This window comes from Myotis myotis, unplaced genomic scaffold (assembly GCF_014108235.1).
Source record: "Myotis myotis isolate mMyoMyo1 unplaced genomic scaffold, mMyoMyo1.p scaffold_m19_p_11, whole genome shotgun sequence".
Taxonomy (NCBI): Eukaryota; Metazoa; Chordata; class Mammalia; order Chiroptera; family Vespertilionidae; genus Myotis; species Myotis myotis.
Genome location: NW_023416315.1, coordinates 54,550,861 through 54,574,536, shown reverse-complemented (window position 1 = coordinate 54,574,536; position 23,676 = coordinate 54,550,861). Strand labels below are relative to the sequence as shown.

At 38.8% G+C, this 23,676-nt stretch overlaps 1 protein-coding gene across 6 annotated transcripts in view; it reads left to right on the top strand.

The window, feature by feature from the left end:
* Positions 1 to 23,676, top strand: part of UBN2 (ubinuclein 2) — an 88,145-nt gene that overhangs the window by 58,865 nt on the left and 5,604 nt on the right. The window contains exons 12-17 of one of the 6 annotated variants that reach the window (XR_004970983.1): positions 460 to 510; positions 4,325 to 4,367; positions 7,374 to 8,921; positions 16,407 to 16,638; positions 17,054 to 17,143; positions 21,085 to 21,336. Coding sequence is in view for 5 of the 6 variants with exons in the window: in XM_036329009.1 (XP_036184902.1) it covers positions 460 to 510; positions 4,325 to 4,367; positions 7,374 to 8,921; positions 16,407 to 16,638; positions 17,054 to 17,143; positions 21,085 to 21,134 (2,014 nt within the window). In the remaining variant the exon portion in view is untranslated. Of the gene's footprint in view, positions 1 to 459; positions 511 to 4,324; positions 4,368 to 7,373; positions 8,922 to 9,835; positions 9,881 to 16,406; positions 16,639 to 17,053; positions 17,144 to 21,084; positions 23,592 to 23,676 lie in introns of those variants that run through there. The other 5 variants (XM_036329009.1, XM_036329007.1, XM_036329011.1 and 2 more) reach the window with 5 other exon arrangements.

The window sequence follows — 23,676 nt, the reverse complement described above, 5'->3', positions numbered from 1 at the left end:
TTTTTCATATCTAAATTTTGTAGTAGGGAGAAAGATGGCTTTGAACTTTGGAAGGGGAACTTCATATGGGTATTGTGAAGATAAGGGACTGAATACAAGATCTAGAATAGTACAGAAAAAGAGGCATAGCAATAGGTTCTGTTGAAAGTATTCAATATAGAGTGGTATCTCAAAACTAATTTACAATTTAAAGAGTTAAGTATTAGACTTGGCTGTCTCAACCTGTCATCTTAAAGCATTCCATCTTAAATCAACAGAAGACATCTGTTGATCTGTTAATGATTTAAAATAGAGGTAATATAAAACTGTGTAAAATTGATTATTGAATTTACTGATAACTTTTACTTGGTAAATAAGCAAATAATAGATTGTTGAAAATCAAATGATTGAAATGATAAAGTGATTATCATATTATTTATCTACTATAAAAAATTAATTGTGTCCTTTAAATTTTTCCAGAATGCTTTTTAAGGAAAGTCGGAGTGTACATAATCATCTTACTTCTGCCCCGTGAGTAAATTCAGATTCTATTTTTATTCAAATCATATGCTTTAGTAAACAAAAGTATCATTTATTTATTGCTATTTGAAATCTGACTTAAACGTACATTTAGACAATCTCCATGTTACCACTGCCTCTTTTAAAAAGATTATTTTTACTGTTGACTATATAACCTGGAACACACTTATCTATTAACAGTTCTCAGGGTGGTTTTCAAAAATCTGAATCCATAATGTTAACATTGGCCTGAGATATGGTAGTAAAGAGCCATGTAAACAAGGCTCTGGTGGTTTCCTTTGTTCTTGGGAACCATAACATACCATAACCTGGGTATGTGCCCTTCAGTTCTTTTGTGCCCTTTTTCTCCCCCTTGTTAATGACTATCTACTTAGGTAGCCCAACACCTTGTGCTTTCCAAGACAGTTCTGTGTACATACTACACTTCCTGGCCTTGCAGTGTTTTATTCCACAAAATTAACTTACTCTTTGTGTCCTTTCTTCTGTTCAAAACCAGGTATTTCCTTAGTGATGTGATTACTAAAGAAAGCTCTCTTATCCTCCTGTACACAGTAATAAAAAGGCATGGTTACATTTTTTAATGAGTACTGGTTAACTCAACAAGAATTTTATCTTTACCTTCAACTTAGGGCTAATTCCCTGTAGTCTAAAAGTGTAGTATTAAGGGGTTAATAAAGCATAAAATTTAGCAAGTTACTGAGAATTTACTGAGCATTCTAATTCAGTATTCTGCTAAGAGGTCTTGGTAACATCCTCTGGGTAACATTACAAAATTCCCCCTCTCCTTGTATAAGTTATAATAGATGGAATTTTTTTGCAGCTGGTAGGAAGGACAGTTTCTTAGTACACCATCAGAGATGTATTGAGTTAGTTGTGGTTTTCAATTCTTTTATTATCTATACTAATAAAAGGGTAATATGCTAATTAGACCAGGAGACCTTCTGGACATAGCCATGGTGGCAGGGCTGAGGCAGAGGCGATTAGGGGCGATCAGGCCAGGAGGGGAGGGCAGTTGGGAGCGATCAGGTCAGCGGGGGTGGGGAGGCATTTGGGGGCGAGCAGACCGGCAAGAGGAGGCAGTTGGGGGCCAGCAGGCTGGCAGGCAGAATGGTTAGGGGCGATAAGGCAGGCAAGCCGGTGAGCGGTTAGGAGCCAGTGGTCCCAGATTGCGAGAGGGATGTCCAACTGCAGGTTTCAGGCCTAAACCAGCAGTCGGACATCTCCTAAGGGGTCCCAGATTGGAGAGGGTGCAGGCCAGGCTGAGGGACACTCCCCCACCCCCCCACCCCCGTGCATGAATTTTGTGCACTGGACCACTAGTTTTATTATAAATGTGGAGTAGCTTGGTTTCATATATTATAGGTGTACTTTGTTGCAAGTGGTTTAGTTATCCTACAGTGGGGAGCTATATATAACTAATTTTCTGTTTTGTTTTGTACCAGAACGTAGGAATCTATGGGATAGGTGAGACTGGAAATCTTTTGTTCAAGTGCTGTTTCTTAAAAAAACAAACAAACAAACAAACAAAAAACACTTTGAATATTACTGTTGTCTTAATAAAGTTGTAGATTGGCAGTTTTAATTAAAATATTTGTTAATCTGCCCTAGCTGGTTTGTCTCAGTGTATAGAGCGTTGGCCTGTGGAATGAAAGGTCACAGGTTCGATTCTGGTCAAGGGCACATGCCTGGGTTGTAGGCTCGAACCCCAGTTGGGGGCATGCAGGAGGCAGCCAATCAATGATTCTCATCATTGATGTTTCTCTCTCTCTCCCTCTCCCTTCCTCTCTGAAAACAATAAAAATTTGTTTTAAAAAAAAGATATTTGTTAATCTAAGTAATGACATTCAATTAAGTGAAATACAAATATTCAAACAATGTGAGGTATTTTAGCTTGTCAATTCTTTAATTATTCAACAAATATTTGAGTACTTTCTCCTACTATGGAACTTATGAGTGTTTTAATCTTCAAACTTTTTCACACTGGCTTCCAAAGTTTCCATGGTATTTTTTCTTGCCTTTTTTTCTGTTGTTTCAACATTTTTATTTGAGTTTTATGTTAAAAATAATTTTTTTTTTTATTGCTTAAAGTATTACAAAGGGTATTACATATGTGTCCTTTTTTTTCCCCGCCCTTGACAATCCCCTGGCCTCCCCTACCCCCCAGTGTCTTATGTCCATTGGTTATGTTTATATGCATGCATACAAGTCCTTCGGTTGATCTCTTACCCCTCTCCCTCCTGCCCCGCAACCCTCCCCGGCCTTCCCAACGCAGTTTGACAATCTGTTTGAGGCAGCTCTGCCTCTGTATCTATTATTGTTCAAAAGTTTATAATGGTCTCTATTATCCATGAATGAGTGAGATCATGTGGTATTTTTCCTAAAAATAATTTTTAAAAAACATTTTTTAAAAGGAAAGAAAACCTGTATGTCAGCTGTAATTGGGGAAAAAATAGAAAAAATAATTCAGACAAATTTTTGCAAAAAATATATATATATCTATCTACACTAATAAAAGAGAAACATGCAAATTAACCATCACTCCATCACTCTGCCACGCCACTACACCCACCAGCCAATCAGAGTGACTATGCAAATTAACCCAGCAAAGATGGTAGTTAATTTGCATATGCAGGCACGGAGCAAAGACTGAAGATGGCGGCAGGCACGGAGCTGGAGCGAGCAGGAGGCTTGGGTTGGTCCCAGCGACAGAGGAAGCCAAGCTTCCTGCTGGTCCTAGGCTCCGCTCAAGGAGGGGCTGGGGGCCTGGGTTGCCAGCGACCAGGCTTCTAGCCACCCCTGGGCTCTGCTCAAAGAGCTGGGGGGGGGGGGGGGCCTGGGAGCAGCCGCAGCAGAGAAGCCAAGCCTCGCTGCTGTGGCTGGACCAAAGGCCTGGGTCCCAGGTGCCAGAGGAGAACCGGTGTCGGCAGCCAGTGGAAGGAAGGCCTATTGCGCGAATCTTGGTACAACGGGTCACTAGTGTGTGTGTGTGTGTGTGTGTGTGTGTGTGTGTAATCAGAGAGAAAGGGAGAAAGAGATAGAAACATTAATGATAAGAGAGAATCATCTGTCAGTTGCCTCCTGCATGCTCCATACTGGGGATCGAGTCTGCAACCCAGGCATGTGCCCTGGCTGTCAATCAAAAGTTGACCTTCTGGTTCATAGGTAGACATGCAGCCACTGAGCAACACCAGCCGGGCAAAACTTTTTTCCTTTTAGAGAAATAGAGAGTAAGGGGGTATGGAGACAGAGAGAGACAATGATTTGCTGTCCCACATATTCATGCATTTATTGGTTGACTTTTGAATGTGCCTGATCAGGGATTGAACCAGAAACCTTGGCATATTGTGCTAACATTCTAACCAACTGAGCTATTCAGCAAGGGTTTTGTTTTGTTTTTCAAATATCTCATTTACAATTTCTTAGCATGATTTAATTTGAGCTGGAAGTTTTTCAAAGCTGTTTTCCTATAAATAATTTAAATTTTTACCAGTTCTTTGAAGTGAGAAGCCTTAGGCAACTTTGTTAGCCTATTTTGAGTTATTTTTATTTTATTGTGAATATTCACATTTAATTTTTTAAAAAACTTTATCTACATTTCATATTTTGGTTTTTCATCAAAATTGGGGGAAATGTTGCTGCCTATTCACATATGAATTAAGCGCTTACATATAGTTCCTTCCTTCAGAGAGTTTTCTAAATAGCAGAAGAAATTATTTACCCATGTAATTACAAGATTATGTTACACTTTCCTAATGAGTGACCTAACTGCTACTGAAATGCTCTCCTTTTTAATTTTTTGTGTTAGGGCAAAGAAAAAGGTGATTCCTGCACCTAAACCCAAAGTAAAGGTAAGTTCTGAATTAAGTCTTATAGTAGTCATAATGATGACTGTTGAAATGCATTATTTTTAATTTAATTAATTGATTGGTTTATTTTTTAGATAGGTTTTTATTTATTTTAGAGCGGGGGGGGAGACAGAAACATTGATGTGAGAGAGAAACATTGATCGACTGCCTCCAGCACGCACCCTGGCTAGGGATTTATCCCATAACCTGGGTATGTCCCCTGACCAGGAATTAAACCAGTGAACTTTTGGTGCATGGGACAATGCTCAACCAACTGAGCCACACTTGCCAGGGCTTTTTTTGTTGTAAAGGTGGGGCAGAGCCACTCTGGACAAATTTGGCCTTCCCACCAGCTATATGTAAAAAGTTTTTATTTTTGTTTTTTTTTATTGATTTTAGAAAAGGAGGAAGGGAGAGAGAAAGAAACATAGATGTAAGAGAGCTACACCAGCTGTGTGCCTTCTTTTAGAGGCTCTTTGAATACAGAGCAACACTCCTTTTTTTTAGTAACCTACTTTGTCTTCTAAATAATATTGAGACAATATTTTATTAAATCTGTTGAGTTCATGCTTTATTTTCACACCTTATTTTTTTTTTTTTTAAATATATTTTATTGATTTTTTACAGAGAGGAAGGGAGAGAGATAGAGAGTTAGAAACATCGATGAGAGAGAATCATCGATCAGCTGCCTCCTGCACATCTCCTACTGGGGATATGCCCGCAACCCAGGTACATGCCCTTGACCGGAATCGAACCCGGGACCTCTCAGTCCGCAGGCCGACGCTCCATCCACTGAGCCAAACCGGTTTCGGCTTCACACCTTATTTGTAAACAACTAATACCCTTCATTGAGAGTTTTTTAAATTTTGATGCATCTGTTTAGATAATGATTAATTTATCAGAACTCTAATAATGGAAGTGTTAGGATACTATAGGGAAGTTACCTGTTTTGTTTGTTTATGATTAAATTACTTTTTCCTTTCCCCAAAATGGAAAAACTGTATTGCTGACTTTTTTTCCCATCCTGCCATCCCTCAAATACTTATTTTAGTTAGAGAGTTAATATAAAGAAATGCTTACAGTAGAACATGCAAACAATTGGGAACAGTAAGAAGGAGAAAAGTAGAAATTTCTGCTCACTCAGAGAAAAAAAAAAAAACTTTTAACTTTCTGGTTCACAGCTGCCCTCCCTTTTTCTGGATCTTTGACCCTACCTCACCTCCTTCCGTCTATCTGTCCAACCATTCACTTATCCAGCTTGAGTTAACATTTTGTGTCAGTGGGATAATCTGGTGTTTTTACTCAAATATACGTCCTGAACAATTTTTCTGCCGATGTAAATCTCCACAGTACAGTGGATTTGTTACTGTTTTTTAACTTTTTATTGATTGATTTTAGAGAGAGAGAATGGAGAAAAACTTTGACTTGTCATTCCAGTTATGAATTCATTGATTGCTTCTTGTATGTGCCCTGATTGGTGACTGAACCGAAAACCTCGGCATATCAGGGTGGCGATCTACCCAACTGAGCTACCCGTCCAGGGCCTGATCTGTTTTTTTGTTTTTGTTTTTAAATCTTCACCCAAGGATATATTTACCAATCTGAGAGAGAGAGAGAGACAGAGAGAGAGAGAAACAGAAACAGTGATTGGTTCCCTCTTGTATGCGCCCCAACCTTAACCAAACTGGCAACCTAGGTATATACCATGGGTGGGCAAACTTTTTGACTCGAGGGCCACAATGGGTTCTTAAACTGGACCGGAGGGCCGGAACAAAAGCATGGATGGAGTGTTTGTGTGAACTAATATAAATTCAAAGTAAACATCATTACATAAAAGGGTACGGTCTTTTTTTTTTTTTTTTTAGTTTTATTCATTTCAAACGGGCCGTATCCAGCCCACAGGCCGTAGTTTGCCCACGGCTGGTATATACCCTGACTGGGATCAAACTTGGGACCTTTCAGTATATGGGATGAAGCTCCAACCAATTGAGCCACACTGACCGGGGCATGATTTGTTAATTTTATAAAGAAAAATATTAATAAAAAGGTTACTTAAAACAGCAATTTTAGCCCTAGCTGGTTTGGCTCAGTGGCTAGAGCATCGACCTGCTGACTAAAGGATCCTGGGTTCAGTTCTGGTCAAGGGCCCATGCCCAGGTTTTAGGCTCCATCCCCAGTGGCGGGGAGGTGCAAGAGGCAGCCAGTCAATGATTCTGTCTCATCATTGATGTTTCTATCTCTCTTTTCTTCTCCCTTCCTCTCTGAAATCAATACAAATATATTTTTTTAAAAAACAAAACCAGCAGTTTTATACTGGTAACACTGCCAATATTATTCTGATATACTCCCCAACCCACAGTTTTTGTACTTTTTATTATAATGGGATTTTTACTAATCATGTAATTACATGGCATGCCAAAGTGAACACGTCACATCTGCATTAGCCATTCATGCTAGCAGACAATTTTGATCTTAATGCAGTTACCATGCAGACTTCTGAGAGGCAGTGATGTTTTCAGTCAGGACTTTTAGAACAGAAACTTAGAAAAATTGCTCAGGGATTTAGAGTATAACAGCATTCTTAACAGCTTTTTTACTGTAGTACCTTAGAAAGTGATGGTAAAGACCCTTCCTCTCCATTTTTTCCCACTATGGTTAAGGTAAGTGCTGTGGTCCTATAAATCAATATATAATGTAAGACCTTGGGCTTGGGTTTGGTTTTGGTTTTTTTAAATCATCACCCAAGGAGAGAGGATATTTTCCCCTTGATTTTAGAAAGAGTGGATGCGAGAGAGAGAAAGAGACATTGATGTGACAGAGATGCATCAGTTGGCTGCCTCCCACACCCCCTCTATGCTTTAAAAAAAAAAAGTGGTGTTTACAGTCTCTAAAGAAGAGTTCCAGTAGAATTTTAGTAATCATGAGAACTTCTTAGTCTTTTAAAAACCAATACTTGTAATTTTTTATTAATCATTGCGTTTTTTTCTAATACAATGCTGTTTATACTAGGAGTGTAGTCCAAAAAAGGACCAGAAAACTCCTGCATCCTTGGTGGCTTCAATTGGTGGTCCTTCAAGTTCTGTCACATCTGCCATGGCCTCCACCAGCTCTAGCTCTACTCCAGCCCAGGAGACGATCTGCCTTGATGACTCACTAGATGAAGACCTTTCTTTCCACCCACCTGCACTGGATCTTGTTTCTGAAGCTTTAGCTGTTATCAACAATGGGAACAAGGGCCCTCCAGCTGGCTCAAAGATAAGCATGCCAGCTGCAAAACCTCGTCCAGGACTGAGAGAAGAAAAATTAGCAAGTATAATGAGTAAGCTGCCACTGGCTACTCCCAAAAAACTAGATTCTGCTCAGACTGCACATTCATCTAGTCTTATTGCTGGTCACACCGGGCCAGTACCAAAGAAACCCCAGGATTTAGCTCATACTGGCATCTCTTCAGGCCTTATTGCTGGTTCTTCAATTCAGAACCCTAAAGTTTCCTTAGAACCTTTGCCAGCCAGGCTACTTCAACAAGGACTACAGAGGTCAAGCCAGATTCATGCTTCTTCCTCTTCACAGACCCATGTCTCCTCTTCCTCCCAAGCCCAAGTTGCTGCCTCCTCTCACGCTCTGGGAACATCAGAGGCCCAAGATGCTTCTTCGTTAACACAAGTAACAAAGGTGCACCAGCATTCAGCTGTCCAACAAAATTATGTGTCTCCACTGCAAGCAACCATTAGTAAATCACAGAGCAACCCAGTGGTGAAATTAAGTAATAATCCCCAGCTTTCCTGTTCATCCCCACTTGTTAAGACTTCAGATAAGTCACTTATGTACCGCCTTCCCTTACCTACTCCCTCACCTGGAAATGGTTCTCAAGGGTCCCACTCCCTGGTTTCTAGGACAGTACCTAGCACCACTACCTCCAGTAACTACTTAGCTAAGGCTATGGTGTCACAAATCTCCACGCAGGGTTTCAAATCTCCCTTCTCAATGGCTGCATCCCCAAAACTTGCCGCATCTCCCAAACCTGCCACATCCCCTAAACCTTTGCCCTCACCTAAGCCTTCTGCCTCCCCCAAGCCCTCTCTGTCAGCTAAGCCTTCAGTATCAACTAAACTTATTTCTAAATCGAACCCAACTCCCAAGCCTACTGTATCCTCAAGTTCTTCCAGTCCAAGTGCACTAGTAGCCCAGAGTAGCCACTCCAGCAGTAACAACCCAGTCCATAAACAACCCAGTGGAATAAATATCAGCAGACAGTCTCCCACCTTGAATTTATTGCCCTCTAATCGCACTTCAGGCCTTCCGTCTACAAAAAATCTTCAGGCCTCATCAAAGCTACCAAACTCATCATCCACTGGAACTGTTGGGAAGAATAGCTTGAGTGGAATTGCAGTGAATGCACCTGCCAGCAGAGGTAGCAACCTTAACTCAAGCGGAGCTAATAGGACTAGTCTATCTGGGGGAACAGGAGGTGGAACACAGGGTGCTACTAAACCGTTGTCTACTCCACATAGACCATCCTCTGCCTCAGGGTCTTCAGTGGTAACAGCCAGTGTGCAGGTATGTATGTTATATACATTCATGGGGTAAAATGTATTAGTGTATAACCTTTCCTTATTACAGTATATAGGTTGTTTGTAATAGCCAAATAGCCAATAGTTTATTGCCAAGGAATGTTCCTAATGTTGACATAACAGTGATGGGGATACTTGGGGGTGAGATTTTTGTTGGAATGTGGATTTATTTATTTTTCATTCAAGTAATACATGCTCACTTTCAAAAATGTCAAAAGACATAACTAAAATGCATATTTAAAACTATCTTATTAAAGTCCAGAACAAAGTAGTAACTTAGGAATTTAACATACCTTCACTTGTCTCCTCTATTCTCCACTATAGTCCCCTTTCTCCTGCCAACTTTTTTATTTAATCAAATTTATACATGCATGTTATTTTTTCCTTTAATCTGTCTTTTTGAATAAAATTTTTATTTTGCAATTATTCATTTATAATTCTCTGTCAAATTAGTATCATTAATCCTTTTATACCACAGCTTCCCCATTTGTGAGATTTTAAAATATCTCTCAGTTAATAGGCGTTCCTCACTCAAGGAACGTTTTCAAAAAGGCTAAAATGAAAGCTATTTTACCTTAGCTCTTACATATATGGTCATTTCTGTGCTATCACAGTTGAATAGTTACAGATTTCTTGGATCACTAATTGTCTCACTTCAAATTTTATATATACTGTTCCACTGACCCTTTGTATTTAGGATTATAGAGAATTCTGAGGTTCTCTTATCAGTAATGTGTTTTCTCTGCCTAAATGCTAGTAAGATTTTCTCTTTTTTGTTGCAATTCAAGGGTTTACAGACTTTGGCTTGGTTTATCTTGTTTTCAGTAATTCTGTACCTAGAACATGGAAAGTCTTTTCAATTTCAAACTGGCTTTTTTTTTTTTTTTTTTTTTTTTTCAGCTCAAGAATATTTCATTTGATTACATGTGATAATTATTTCTGACCCATTTGGCCTAGAATTTTTGAGAACTCTTTATTACTCATGTATTTCATTTCTCTGCCTTCCATATCATCTTCTCTGTTATTATTTCCATCTATCTCCCACTTTGTATTCTGAGACTTTCACATTACTGACTTAGTTTCTTTAATATATCGCCCCCTCCCCCCACCGAAAAGAAATACATGCTCACTGTAGGCAAATTCAAAAAAGAAAATTAAAATCATCCATTATTCCATCACTGTGTATATTTTCCTGGTACTTTTTTAGACTTTTTTAAGAATGTGCGTTTTACATAATATTCTGTTTCATAATAAGCTTTTTAAAAATATAACATTTTATGATGTGTTCTTAGGTTCTTAAATATTCTTTGAAAACATGACTTTTATTGATTTATGGAATTCTGTTCTCTAACAAAATGCTCTAACTTTATACTGCATCCTGGTTATGTGGAATACGAACATTTTATGAAAGAATTTTCCCCTTGGTGTTCATAGAGGTTCTCTGCTATTCAGTATAAGCTAAGCATTGGTATTCAGTGTACACTTAAAACCAAAATCATCACTCTGCCATTACTGTAGTCTTAGAAATGAATTGATTCCAGAATTCTAATATAGAACAAAATTCAGTTAACTGATATTTTATTAATTAGAATCTAGGATTTATTGATATTTTATCTATGTAATTTTACTTTTAATCAGAAATATGAAAGTAACACTAAAAACAAACTGATTCGGGATTGTATGTTAAAATCTAAGTTATAACTTAAATCTGCAAGTTAGCCCACATTCCTGTTTGTATTACCTTTATTAAAATGTTGACGTTTTCGAATCTTTAATTTGTTCAAAGGAATATTTGAGAGGATTATCACAAAAATGGCAGTTCCCTACCCCATATCCTCCTGCTTACTACTTTTAACTCTCTTAGCTTTTTCTCTGGGATTTTAAATAAGAATGAATGGAAGACTCTTAATTTATTTTTTTAGTATTATCTTTGACTTCTCATTATGATAATGAGGCTCTTAGCTCCCTTATATTTTTTCCATTCTCCTGAAAGAGTAAAATAACAACTTTTGGTAAAATCCATGACTATGTAAAATATTGTCTCTGTTGAGCTAAATATCGCACACGATAGTTTCATTTGCTTTCTTATTATATTTTGGGTTTTTCCTTGGAGCTAAAAAAATTTTTTTTCACTTGTTTTGTTTTCTCTGAATTTAACATTAAATCTTTATCCTTTGTCATCTCCAGAATCTAGCAGTTTTATTTTCTTTCCAGAAATCCTTCTTGTAATCAATCATTTATGCTATAAAAGAACACATATACTTGGTATACAGTTACTTGTCAATTAGTTTCTCACCATGAACCTACATGACAAAATTTGTGTTTCTAAAATGTACTCCCTCCTGGTTTTCTTCCTCTCCAAAATGACTTTATGATTTGGAACCCTTAGTGTTCCTGCCTTCATATCTGATCCTTTTCGTTCACTTCTTACTGGTTTTACTGAAGAAAAGGTCAATAATTGAGTAAGGTTGTTTCTAACTATTGGTGTCCTAAGGGGTTTTTTTGGTGTTTGTTTTTTTTTTAATATAGCATCTCACTGAAATCTTATCAGCTATCTGTGGCCTCTAGATCCTGTCTCTCAAGTCCTCCAACACTAAAAACAGATTTCCTATCTGTGCCTGCAAAGTATTTAACTCCTGTCTGAAATACATCATCAGCTGTCTACTCATTTGCAGAGTGAAAGTGACAGGTCTTGAGTTTAACAGATTATTACCTCTACCTGCTTTTTATTGAATAATTTTCTACTCAACATGTTCCTCTTCTTTCTTGCCCTTCAACTTACTGATTTTCTCTGAATCCTGTCTTTGCCACTTTAGAATTCTGAAAATAATTGCTTTATTAAGCAAATGCTTACTAAGTGTTTAATATGTGCCAGGCACTGTTCTAGGTGCTGGGGAAATAGGGTAAACATTCATATTCAAACCCCCTCCTCTTTATGGAGCATATATTTTAGGTAGGAAAATGAACAAAACACAAATTTTAAAAATATATAAAGTGTTATGAAAAAATAAAATGGGATAATACGATAAAGTATGATTATTGCTAACATAGATAAAGGAGTTGGGGAAGGCCTCTTTGAGGGGGCAGCATTTAAGTGGAGAATTGAATGAGCAGGATTCAGCCTTTGGAAATAAGAGAGAACAAACAGTCCAGGCAAAGTGGGTGGTGTGAAGAGAGGCAAGAACAGGCCTGTAGAAGACATGTGGACCTGCATGGCAAGACTAGGAAGAGATGGGTAGGTGATGAGGTTGGAATTCAACAGTACCATGTGATGAAGGACCTTGTGGGCCATGATAAAGACTTTGGAATTTATTCTGTGTGCAGTGGGAAGCTATTGGAGGGTCTTTTACAGGGAGGACAGTGGTATGGTTTGACTAATATTTCTAAAGATCACTCTGGATGTTGTAGGGAATGAGGGGGGTGGATGCACTTAACCAAAATATAAAACGTGGTTTTAAAAAAAAGTAATGCTAACCATGGGAAGAGAGAGCAAGGATTCTCTTCATATTTTCCCTTGGGAATGAAATGTGGAGATCATAGAAAATATTTTTGATTATGGGGCATTATCCTGAGCTGTTTGCCTACTTCAGGTTGACAACTTCTCCTGTATGCTTCTGAATGATACCACTGGTGGGATGCCCCCCTTTGAAAAGTCTCCATGTTTAGGAGAGAGAAATTTATACCCATGTAACATAGATAATCTGATATTTCATTTTAGTTTTAAAAACAAAATTAGATACAGAAATGCTGACCATACAAAAATGTTAGGCACTTATGGCATGACACCGTTTTTTATTGCTAATACTCAATTATTTAATTTTGGAAGTTGCCTTAATTTACATTTTCCATCTATGTTTATTGGGGTTTTTTGTTTATTTGTTTTTTGAGAGAGAGAGATATGGTTAGGTTGCCTTGAGTACACCCCCCAATCTAGGTATGTTCCCTGACCAGAAATCAGGTGTGTGGGATGACGCTCTAAGCCAGTGGTTCTCAACCTTCTGGCCCTTTAAATACAATTCCTCATGTTGTGACCCAACCATAAAATTATTTTTGTTGCTACTTCATAACTGTAATGTTGCTACTGTTGTGAATCGTAATGTAAACATCTGATATGCAGGATGGTCTTAGGCGACCCCTGTGAAAGGGTCGTTCGACCGCCAAAGGGGTCGCGCCCACAGGTTGAGAACCGCTGCTCTAAGCAATTGAGCCACACTGGACAGGGCATTTTCCATAGATTTTAATGGTTCAATTAGCCTCCTCCAGAAAAAGTTTTCTTTATTAGCTGTTTCTCACTAGGGGGCTCTGTTTATGGTGTACTGCCTTGAAGTATGTGCCTCATGTTACCCTGAGACTGCAATAGAATTACGACTAAAAAGAAGAAAGAACTCTTGTTAATTCTCAAATTGATACAGGATCCTTTCTATCTAAATTGCTTCACTTATTATTTACTTAGTAATTGTTTTTTTAATGTGCCCATTTTGTCTATCACGATTGGCACAATAGAGAAGAAGACTGGAAAATAAGAAAGATAGTTAATGCCAAGCAGAAAGTGATAAAGACTTATACGTAAGTGTTGGAGGAAGTTGTGGAAAAAAAGAAAGAATGTGTATGTTGCCCACAAGCTCACCTTGTCCTTTACTTTTTAATGCCTGAAAACTAAGGTGTCAAACCTAAGTGGCAGGTAAGAACAAGACTATTGCTGATAGCAGTTAACATAGCAGGTGATGATGAGTTTAGTTGTGGACATGCCAAGTAGGTGAGTGTTAGATATCCAAGTTAGATTCTTCATTGAACTTCTAGATATACAGGATTGAAATTGAGATGAGAGGTCAGGAGTGTGAATATAAATTTGAGAAATTAAAATTAAAGGAGATAATGGGAGGGAAGGCTATTGGAGAGAGTGGAAAAAACAGAATGAGAAGCTTCTTGAGGTTGTTCTGCAATTCATGTGCAGCAGTAGCATGGACCACTAAGTATATACTAGTACTATGTAATGTGGCATAGATGGATGGGAAGATCACCTATATTTTCTCATATATTAACTAAGCAAAATGATTCAGCCTTTATTAATGAATAATGTTTACTGGTTGAATAATAAACACATAAAATCAGCCTGACAGTGGCTAACATGTAAAATATTTAGTCAGGGAAATTTAGAATTAGTAAAATAAGGCTACAAAAGAAAACTTAACAGTTGCAGAAACTATAATAGATAATATCTAATACTGAGAAAAGCTTATAATCTTTGTTGATAAATTCACATAGAAAATAAATGTCAAAATGGGAAAAAATTACTTAATTGCTGTATAGAAAATTGTTCAAAGAATTAAATTAGCTTAATGAAGTATATTTAAGTAATTTCTCAATGAAAGTTCAATGTTAGCATATTTTTCATTTCACTGTTTTTACTCATAAACAGCATTAAAACACAGGTAGGTCCCCGGCTGGTGTTGCTCAGTGGTTGAATGTCAACCTATGATCCAGGAGATCACGGTTCAATTCCTAGTCAGGGCACATTCCCCGGTTGCGGGCTTGATCTCCAATAGGGGGTGTGGAGGAGGCAGCTAATCAATGATTTTCTCTCATCATTGATATTTCTATCTCTCCCTCTCCCTTCCTTTCTGAAATCAATGAAAATATATTAAAAGAACAAACAGATAGGGGAGTGTCAAAACACCCTCTAATTTGCCTTTACCTTAGAGAGTCTAAGTTCAGAAAAGTAGTAGAGATGGAAACCAACTTACAGGGGTTAAGGAGAGACTAGAAGGGTGGGCAAACTTTTTGACTCGAGGGCCACAATGGGTTCTTAAACTGGACCGGAGGGCCGGAACAAAAGCATGGATGGAGTGTTTGTGTGAACTAATATAAATTCAAAGTAAACATCATTACATAAAAGGGTACGGTCTTTTTTTTTTTTTTTTAGTTTTATTCATTTCAAACGGGCCGGATACAGCCCGCGGGCCGTAGTTTGCCCACGGCTGGACTAGATAATGTGGAAAGTGGAGGCTGTCATTCACTAAGTTTGAAGATAAAAGGAATACAAATAAGTCAAGTGGTTTCCAAAGTTGAGGAAGAGCCAGGAATAAGTGGTTGTAAAAAGAGATGAGTCCTGGCCGGTTTGGCTCAGTGGATGGAGCGTCGGCCTTTGGACTGAAGGGTCCCAGGTTCGATTCCAGTCAAGGGCGCGTACCTCAGTTGCTGGCTCAATCCCCCAGTAGGGGCTGTGCAGGAGGCAACTGATCGATGATGTTCCTCTCTCATCAATGTTTCTATCTCTCTATCCCTCTCCCTTCTTCCTCTCTAAAAATCAAAAGATATTTTTTAAAAAAGAGATAAGATTGGGAGGATAAGGACACATTTTCAATATCTTAATCAATAAAGGGAAAAAAAGAATTCTCTGTATATGAGAAGGCAGAGGAAACATGGAAAAAGTGCGAATACTAGATTATTTGTACCAGGAAGTTCTACATTAATGGGATTCATGGCATAGGCCAGTTCATAGGTCATAGCTTTTGGAGAAGAGGCGGGTGAGTCTGATGAGGAAGAACATCCCAGGTGGCCTCATCTCTGTAAGGTGTTAGGATGGAAGTAAAGGACACAGAGTTAGGGGCTCTGAGAGAGTAATAATAATCTGTAGCAGCAACTGCAGAGACTGTGCCAGGAAACAGTATAGACAAATAGCAAAGAGACTGAGCATGTTCAGAGACCACATTGAAATTGGTTCAGATCTAGGGGAATCTAAGATTAGAAGTGAATGGAGCCCTAACCAGTTTGGCTCAGTGGATAGGGCGTCAGCTGCGGACTGAAAGGTGCCAGGTTCGATTCTGGTCGGGGGCATGTACCTTGGTTTCGGGCACATCCCCAGCAGGAGGCAGCTGATCGATGTTTCTCTCTCATGTTTCTAACACTATCCCTCTCCCTTCCTCTCTATAAAAAATCAATAAAATATGTATTTTTTTAAAAAGAAGTGAATTGCCCTAACTGATTTGGCTCAATGGATAGAGCATCGGCCTGCAGACTGAAGGGTCCCAGGTTTGATTCCAGTCAAGGGCATGTACCTTGGTTGCGGGCACATCCCCATTGGGGAATGTGCAGGAGGCAGCTGATAGATGTTTCTCTCTCATCGATGTTTCTAACTCTCTATCCCTCTCCCTTCCTCTCTGTAAAAAAAATCAATAAAATATATTTTTTAAAAAAAATTTAAAAAAAGAAGTGAATGGATTGAGAGGGTGATGGGTGTTAATATAGGCAATAAAATAACTTAAGGAAGAGTCTAAACGTGATGAAGAGCTGAGTATAGAATTATTAAGTAGCACTTTGAATTGTATTGTTCACCTCCATCTTCATTTCTATATCAAGGTTTCTGTTAGAGCAAATATAAAACATAGTCTTGTGCCCATGAGGATATTAAATAAATCAATTCAGGTTAAAGATTTGATTTCTTATGTATTTTGACCCCTGGTTTCTGCAGTCCACAGCAGGAGCATCATTATTGGCTAATGCCTCACCTCTGACTCTCATGACATCACCTTTGTCTGTAACAAATCAAAATGTGACTCCTTTTGGGATGCTGGGTGGCCTTGTTCCAGTGACCATGCCCTTCCAGTTTCCCTTGGAGCTACTTGGCTTTGGAACGGACACAGCTGGAGTGACAACCACCTCGGGATCTACCTCAGCCGCTCTCCACCATAGCTTAACTCAGAGTAAGTGGGGCCTTTGTTTACGTGGCTACCTAGTTTGACAGAACAGGAAACAAAATTATACTCATTATACCAGTTGGACTTGTATAGATTATAGAATTTTTAAAAAAAGAGATGCAATGTATTTTATCTATGTATAATCAAATTATTGGACTCTGAGATTTTATTTATAATTTTTAAATGAACCACTGTACCACATTTCTAAAAAAAATTTATAATAAGAGGAAGTCAGATTTGCTGAGTGTTTGCATTCACAGGTACATTTATGTATGTAAATTTTTTAACATGTATATACTCAAAGAAGGCCTTTGAAGTCAGGGCTGTGCTTGCATTAGATAAATTAAACTATTTTCATTTTTGCTCTCAGAGGGCTCAACCAGATTTAAGAAGATCACTGACAAGTCTGTTTTCCTCTCAGATTTACTAAAGGGTTTACAGCCAGGAGCTCAGCATGCAGCAACACTTTCCCACTCACCTCTGCCTACACATTTACAGCAAACATTTAATGGTAAGAAAGCCACCTCTTTCTTCATCTCTTTGTTGTTTATATAGCTATATAGATTGGACTGAACATTTTTTCTGAAAACGTGAATGAAATGACAAAGGTTGAAAAAAACAGACTTTGATGTGACTGAATCCTCATTAGCAACAAACTCCTTTTAAGAGAAAGGAAATAAGTAAAATGAAATCTCTTGTTACATGTGAAGAGAGTGGTTTTGAAAGTGTTATATAGAAGTGATGACAAAGAAGAGGGTTCATAAGGCAATGTGCAAAAGTCATATCCAGTAATTGTAATAGTTTATACTGATGGGAAGTTTACCAAGTGCCAGATAATCTTGTGACCACTTACTATATTAGCTAATTTAATCTTTACAACAAGCCTGTGAATGAGATAACAATCTCCATTTTATAGACCAGGAAACTGAATCAGAGATAAGCAGCTTTCCCAAGATGATACACTAAGGTGTTCGATCTGAGATACAGATCCAGGAAGTCTGACTCCACAGACAGCTCTTAACCATTAAACTTTGCAGTCCTTAAATTAATATCATCTAAACTCTATACATTATATTCTTGCAGCATAGATGTATCTTTCTGAAATTAGGTAGTAGATACTGGACATACACATCAACCTCCAGCAGTTGACCTCAGTAGACTGCTGATAGTATTCGGAAGGCCATTTTGAGGATCTTTTGAGCAGAAATAATTGCTCATCTGCCCTCTTAACTTTGAAGTTGACTGGGGCTTCACTATTCTTTTTGGCCACTGCATTTCATATTATCTTTGAACAAGTTTACAATTGGTCAAAAGTAGAATGAAAGCTATGTAGCAATCTCAAAGCAACAAGTTGTAATGAATCCTGTAACGGACCTTACATGGTAAGAATGAATATAAAATCACTGTTGTACAAATGGGGGACACAAAATAGACACAGATTCAGCAATCCTAATCTTCCTGAACTAGGTTTTAATGCTTAAGGAAAACTGCCCTGTGACTAAAGCAGTTGCTGGTATAATGAGTTCAGTTTAGAGCTGTTTTTTCATGGATGGACTGGTATGGACTTGTAAGGAATGAGACAAACAGGAACCTCATGGTTCAACATGACCCCAGTAATCCAGCTTTTATTCTTGTCTGAGCAGCACCACTCTTCCAGAGGGAGAAAGGAAAGTTTACAATTTTTTTTATTTTAAAGACGTTTAAAAGTATAAGACACCGAATTTGAGAATTAGGCTTTGATTTTTTAATCCCAAAACTGCCACTCAGAGCAAGTTTCTTAACTCGTTTGACCATCACAATCTCTTGCTTGTAAACGGGGGACAAGAAGATGTTTTTAATAGGCTTCTTATGAGAATTTAATGAAAATAATTTAAGGCTTCTAGCATAGTGCCTTATACATAGTAAGAGTTCAGATTATTAATGTCAATTCTCTTACTTTATCTAAAGACAGAGATCAGTAAACTTTTTTCTCTAAAGGCCCAAATAGTAAATATTTAGCCTTTGCAGGCCATTTAGTCTCTATCACAACTACTCAACTCTGTAGTGTAGTGAAAATAGCCATAGAGAATATCTAATATGAGTATGGCTGAATTCCAATACAACTTTTTATTTATAAAAAGAAGTGTAAAAAAACAAACAAATAAAAAAGAGGTGGTGGCCAGATTTGGCCCTTGGGAAGGTCTTGCTTTAAAGACTCTCAGAGTCCATTTAATATGAGCATTTTATTTTGCTAATTAACCAAAGCTTCTTTGAGCAAAATTCCATCTTGCCATTTTATAAGTTTAATTATGCCTAAAGTTAAATCATTTTTCTCTACAAATGTAAGTATGTAATATCTCATTATCAATGAAAAAGCCAGTTCCTTAGATGTTGTCGCCAAACTTATTTTACTAGTATTCTGTTTATACAGCTTTTGAAATGATCATATTTTGTTGATACATCTTTTCTTTAGTAGAGGAATTTTTTCGGTTTGTGTTTTACCAGAGTAATTTAGATATCACATGAGTGGACCTAGCAATATGACTTTTGTGCTCTCCTCCAGCCTTAAGTTTGTTATTGTAGTACAATATTTTGTTCTTTTCACCTGTGTAGTATTTCTACCATGCCTCCCTGTCTTTTTCTGTTAATCCTATTGGGTGGGGATGGGAGGTGTCTTATTCCTTGTTAAGGTAATGACCTGTTAGAGACTCCCTCTATATTTTTTTGGCTTTCAAAGTCACTGGGTCCAACTCTTACCCAGTTTAAATAGAGAAAACAGCATTTTTCTAGTAAAAGTTAAATAGTCACACGTAGAACTGGAAACCCTTATTCCTAGTAGCAGACTTTCCTATCAGCTAAACTTTCATAGGTTAGGGCCAAAAAAAGACTCAGCTGGATTTTTCACTACCAATGTGCCCCATCATTTACATAAATAATTGTGAATTATCAAATGCTATGTCATGGCAAGAAATTTAACTTTACTTGCAAAAGAATGAAATTGACCTTGTCTTCTAAATGAATCTATGTGGTATGTCCCTTGAAGGTGGGGATTATGTTTTTATGATCCTTTATAATCCTCACAGCATTTAGCATATTGTCTGTGAGGTAGAATCCTATTTATATATATAAAAAGCCAGCGACTGGAATGACTGGTCACTATGACGCCCACTGTGTCCAGCGAACTGGCCCAATCGGGGGGTGGGGCCAGCCAGCCAAACTCCCTAGGCCCCTCCCCCCAGTTGGCCCTGCCCCTGATCACACCCCCAACCCCAGTAGGGGGCAGGGCTGGCCAGCCAACCTCCTGCAGCCCCTCCCCCCAGCGGCCCACCCCCCGATGAGCCCCCACCACCCCTATCAGCCTGTGGCCCCTCCCCCCAACCAGCTCTGCCCCAGTTGCCCACCTCACACACCAATCGGGTGGAGCTGGTCAGCCAACCTCCCACTGACCCTCGATCAGCCCCCCCACCTCACTTGGGGGTAGGGCTGGCTGGCCCACTGCCCATAGCCCCTCCCCATGGTCGGCCCCCCACCCCAATAGGGAGCGGGGCCCGCCGGCCAATTGCCCACGGCCCCTCTCCCCAGCTAGCCTGGCTCTGATGGGGGCAGGCTGGCCAGCCAACCTCCCACCACCTCCTCCCAAGAGGCCCTGCCCCAATCCGCCCTAATTGGGACTGGGCCAGCTGGACCCCACCTGTCACTTGTGCACGAATTCATGCACTGGGCCTCTAGTATATATATAAAAGCCTAACTGACCACCCGACCATTTGACTGTCCTGTCCAACCGGTAGCTATGACACACAATAACCACCAGGGGGCAGACACTCAACATAGGAGCTGTGGTGACTTGGCAGCTGCAGTTCTCGGGTGATGCACCTGGAACCAGAGAGGGGGGAGCCTGATTCCAGGGTGCATCACCTGAGAACCGCCCTCTCACAATCCAGGACCTCTTGGGGGATGTCAGAGAGCCTGTTTTGTCCCAATCCCTGCAGGCCAGGCCGAGGGACCCCACCTGCTGGAAGGGCCCTGCTCACTCTGCAGACATCCTTCAAGCCCGGCGCCACCCTAGGTGCGGCCAGCTGGGGAGAGACCGCAGGAGGTTGACTCCAGGGTGTGTCCGGCCGTCTCGCCCAGTCCTGCCCCGCCAGCCACCTTCTAAGTAATTTCCTTTCAATGTGCACAAATCCCTGCACCAGGCCTCTAGGAATAAATACTTGTTGAAATAGTATTTGTAGGATGCTGAAAACCTACTAAACCACAGTCATTTGGGATAAGAGAATCATTCTTGTTGAGTTTTTATCTCCTATATGTTTTTTCAACCTCTATAATGCTATATATAGCATGTTTTATGTTAAAGGTTATCTCTTTAGCAATGTAATCCATATAAAAATTAAAAGTTAATTCTTTTTGCTTTGCTTCTTAAATCTATTTTTAATACCATGCCTTCCCATACCAATTAAACATCTCTTTTCTTAGATGGAGGCCAAAGTAAAGGGGACACTAAATTGCCACGGAAATCTCAGTGACTTCCAAACAAGCAAAGGAGATGAGACACTCAGCTGGCTGATGGAATCTACCTGATGGGAAAGTACTCATGTGGTCATAGGGCTGCTGTTCTGTCGATGTTTACATTCTCTCGTCCCAAGCACTGTGGTGAGGAGGAAAAAGAAAAGAAAACATTACTTGATGTAAAGCCAGGTGCAGGAGGAAGAAATGTTTTCTTGCAAAGTTAGTGACTTTTGGTCTCTTCTAAAGAAAGACAAAGTTACCATGTTAACTGAATTAAAAGAGACTCAGTTGTCAAACCCACAGAAGTACAAATTTGTTTTTTCCCCCTGAGGGAGGAAGAAGGAAAATTGAGGATTTGGGTAAACTCCATCCATCCTGGGGGTTGGATCTGAACATGTATAGTCATAATTGCATAATAAAAGGCAATATATCTGGAATTAGGTCAGTTTGTCAGGAGTAAGGATCATGTCTATTTGAGTGGACTGTGGAGCAAATTTGCCGTACAAAAAAAATAATGACTTTATGTCTGATACAGACCGTAGAAAATACTATACCCTCAAAAATCCTGAACAAACTTGAATCTTCCCCAGTGTGTAGCAACTCCCCATGTGAATCAGTGGACTAGAGATGCTTCAGGAAAGTTATTTTAGCACAGTGATATGTATTATTAAATCATCGAGATTTTTAAAAGTCACGAAATTGAGCCTGTTGCTCTTAACAGACGAAACTTAGATGTCCCCTTTTTATAAAAGGGTCAATTTCATCTTCCTTTCAGAAGCAGGTACTTAACTCTCTTCTTCAGGTGATTTGTGCATCTGGTATTGACATTAATTCTTATTTCCATTCTTGATGTTAAAATGTGACTATTCACATTTTTCTCTTGAGAAATGGGGATCTTTGCTGTAGGGCTTCGGCTTTGATGCTCTTAGCCCTTGCAGGTCTACACTATGAACTAATTTCTCCCAGCTTCACCTCAGTTCACAACTTCTGTTCTGTTAGCTAAGTGGTACTTCAGGTGACTATTAAATATTGATATAAACAGCTATAAGTGTGTACTACACATGCTTCTACATTGGTCATTCAAATAGCATATATATATATATTTTTGGAATTTTCAAGATAGTATTTTAAAGGGAGAAATTACATTCGAATCATGTGTGTACAAGGGATTATTTTTTATAAAAATCACAGTGTATTTTTACTCCCTATATCCAGTGTAGTGAAATTGATTTGGATCATTTCCTAATATTGACTCAGAATATTGACATGTGAGTAAATCTGCAGATAGTAAGACTCTGTAGTTATCATGGTGTCCTTATGCAAATAGCATTCAACAGAGGACATTAAGGGAGAAATTTATGGCTTTGTTTGGATACTTTTTTTTTTTACACCTCATCATTCTAGCCTTTCTTTTCTTTCTCTCTTTTTTTCCTTCCTGTTTAGGCTTCTAAATGTTTCAAAGTGTACCCAAGAATGGTGTAAGCTTGGTCCATTTTTAATGATAGACTAACCTAAAGAGCCACATCAGATTGATAGACGCAACATTGCTTGTGTATGTTTTCATCACACATCACCCTATACTGTTAGGTTTATTCAAATAAGAGTATTAATCAGGCCCTTTTTCTCCTTTTATAAGAAAAAGTCCCAAATAGCCGGTAGGACTGTGAATAAATTACTGCAGATCTGTTTAGATCTGTAAACCTATATTTGAATTCAAAGTCACATTGGCTGGCTTCACAGCAAAAAGTTAATAAGTAACTGAAAACTTTAGTTCCAAGAACTTGTTACAGTAAGAGCAAAAGATTATTTCAAAGGAATCATTGATATAATTACTTGCATCTCAGAATTTAGATTACCAGTAAAACAAATCTGAATATTGCATCAGCCCTGGTAGATATTTTGGGAGGATATTGGGATGTTGCAGAGAGGTTTGGCTTGAATTGAGTATGTTTGATTACAATTTGTTTTTTTAATTAGGCAAGCTTACCCAATTGAGTTATTCCAATGTAGCATACCTCTTTTATTGAAGTTTTATCTAATTTGGGGGGGGGCGGGGAAGGTCTTTGCTAATGCTATATAGGAGTTTTCCTTTGGGAAGCTAGCCTTTGTTTTACTTCCCATACCAGGAGGGAAGTCAGAGTGCATGTTAATCTCTTCCTGCTGATAATTGTGCATGTACTCATGTGTGTGCGTGTGTGTGTGTGTGTGCATCTATTTATTCATATATAACTTCATTACTATTTTAAGTCAAGAAATAATAATTTTAATTTCTTAATAACTCCATCATCAGTTCTGAATTATACCTTGTGAGGATTCACTGGTGATTCTGCTGTCATTGGTTTATCAGTTCTTCCCCCAGTATCATTTTATAACTAACCATTAAAAGTAATCTGAAGGCCCTGACCGGTTTGGCTCAGTGGATAGAGCATCAGCCTGCAGACTGAAGGGTCCCAGGTTCGATTCAGGTCAAGGGCATGTACCTTGGTTGCGGGCACGTCCCCAGTAGGAGGTGTGCAGGAGGCAGCTTATCGATGTTTCTCTCTCATCGATGTTTCTAAC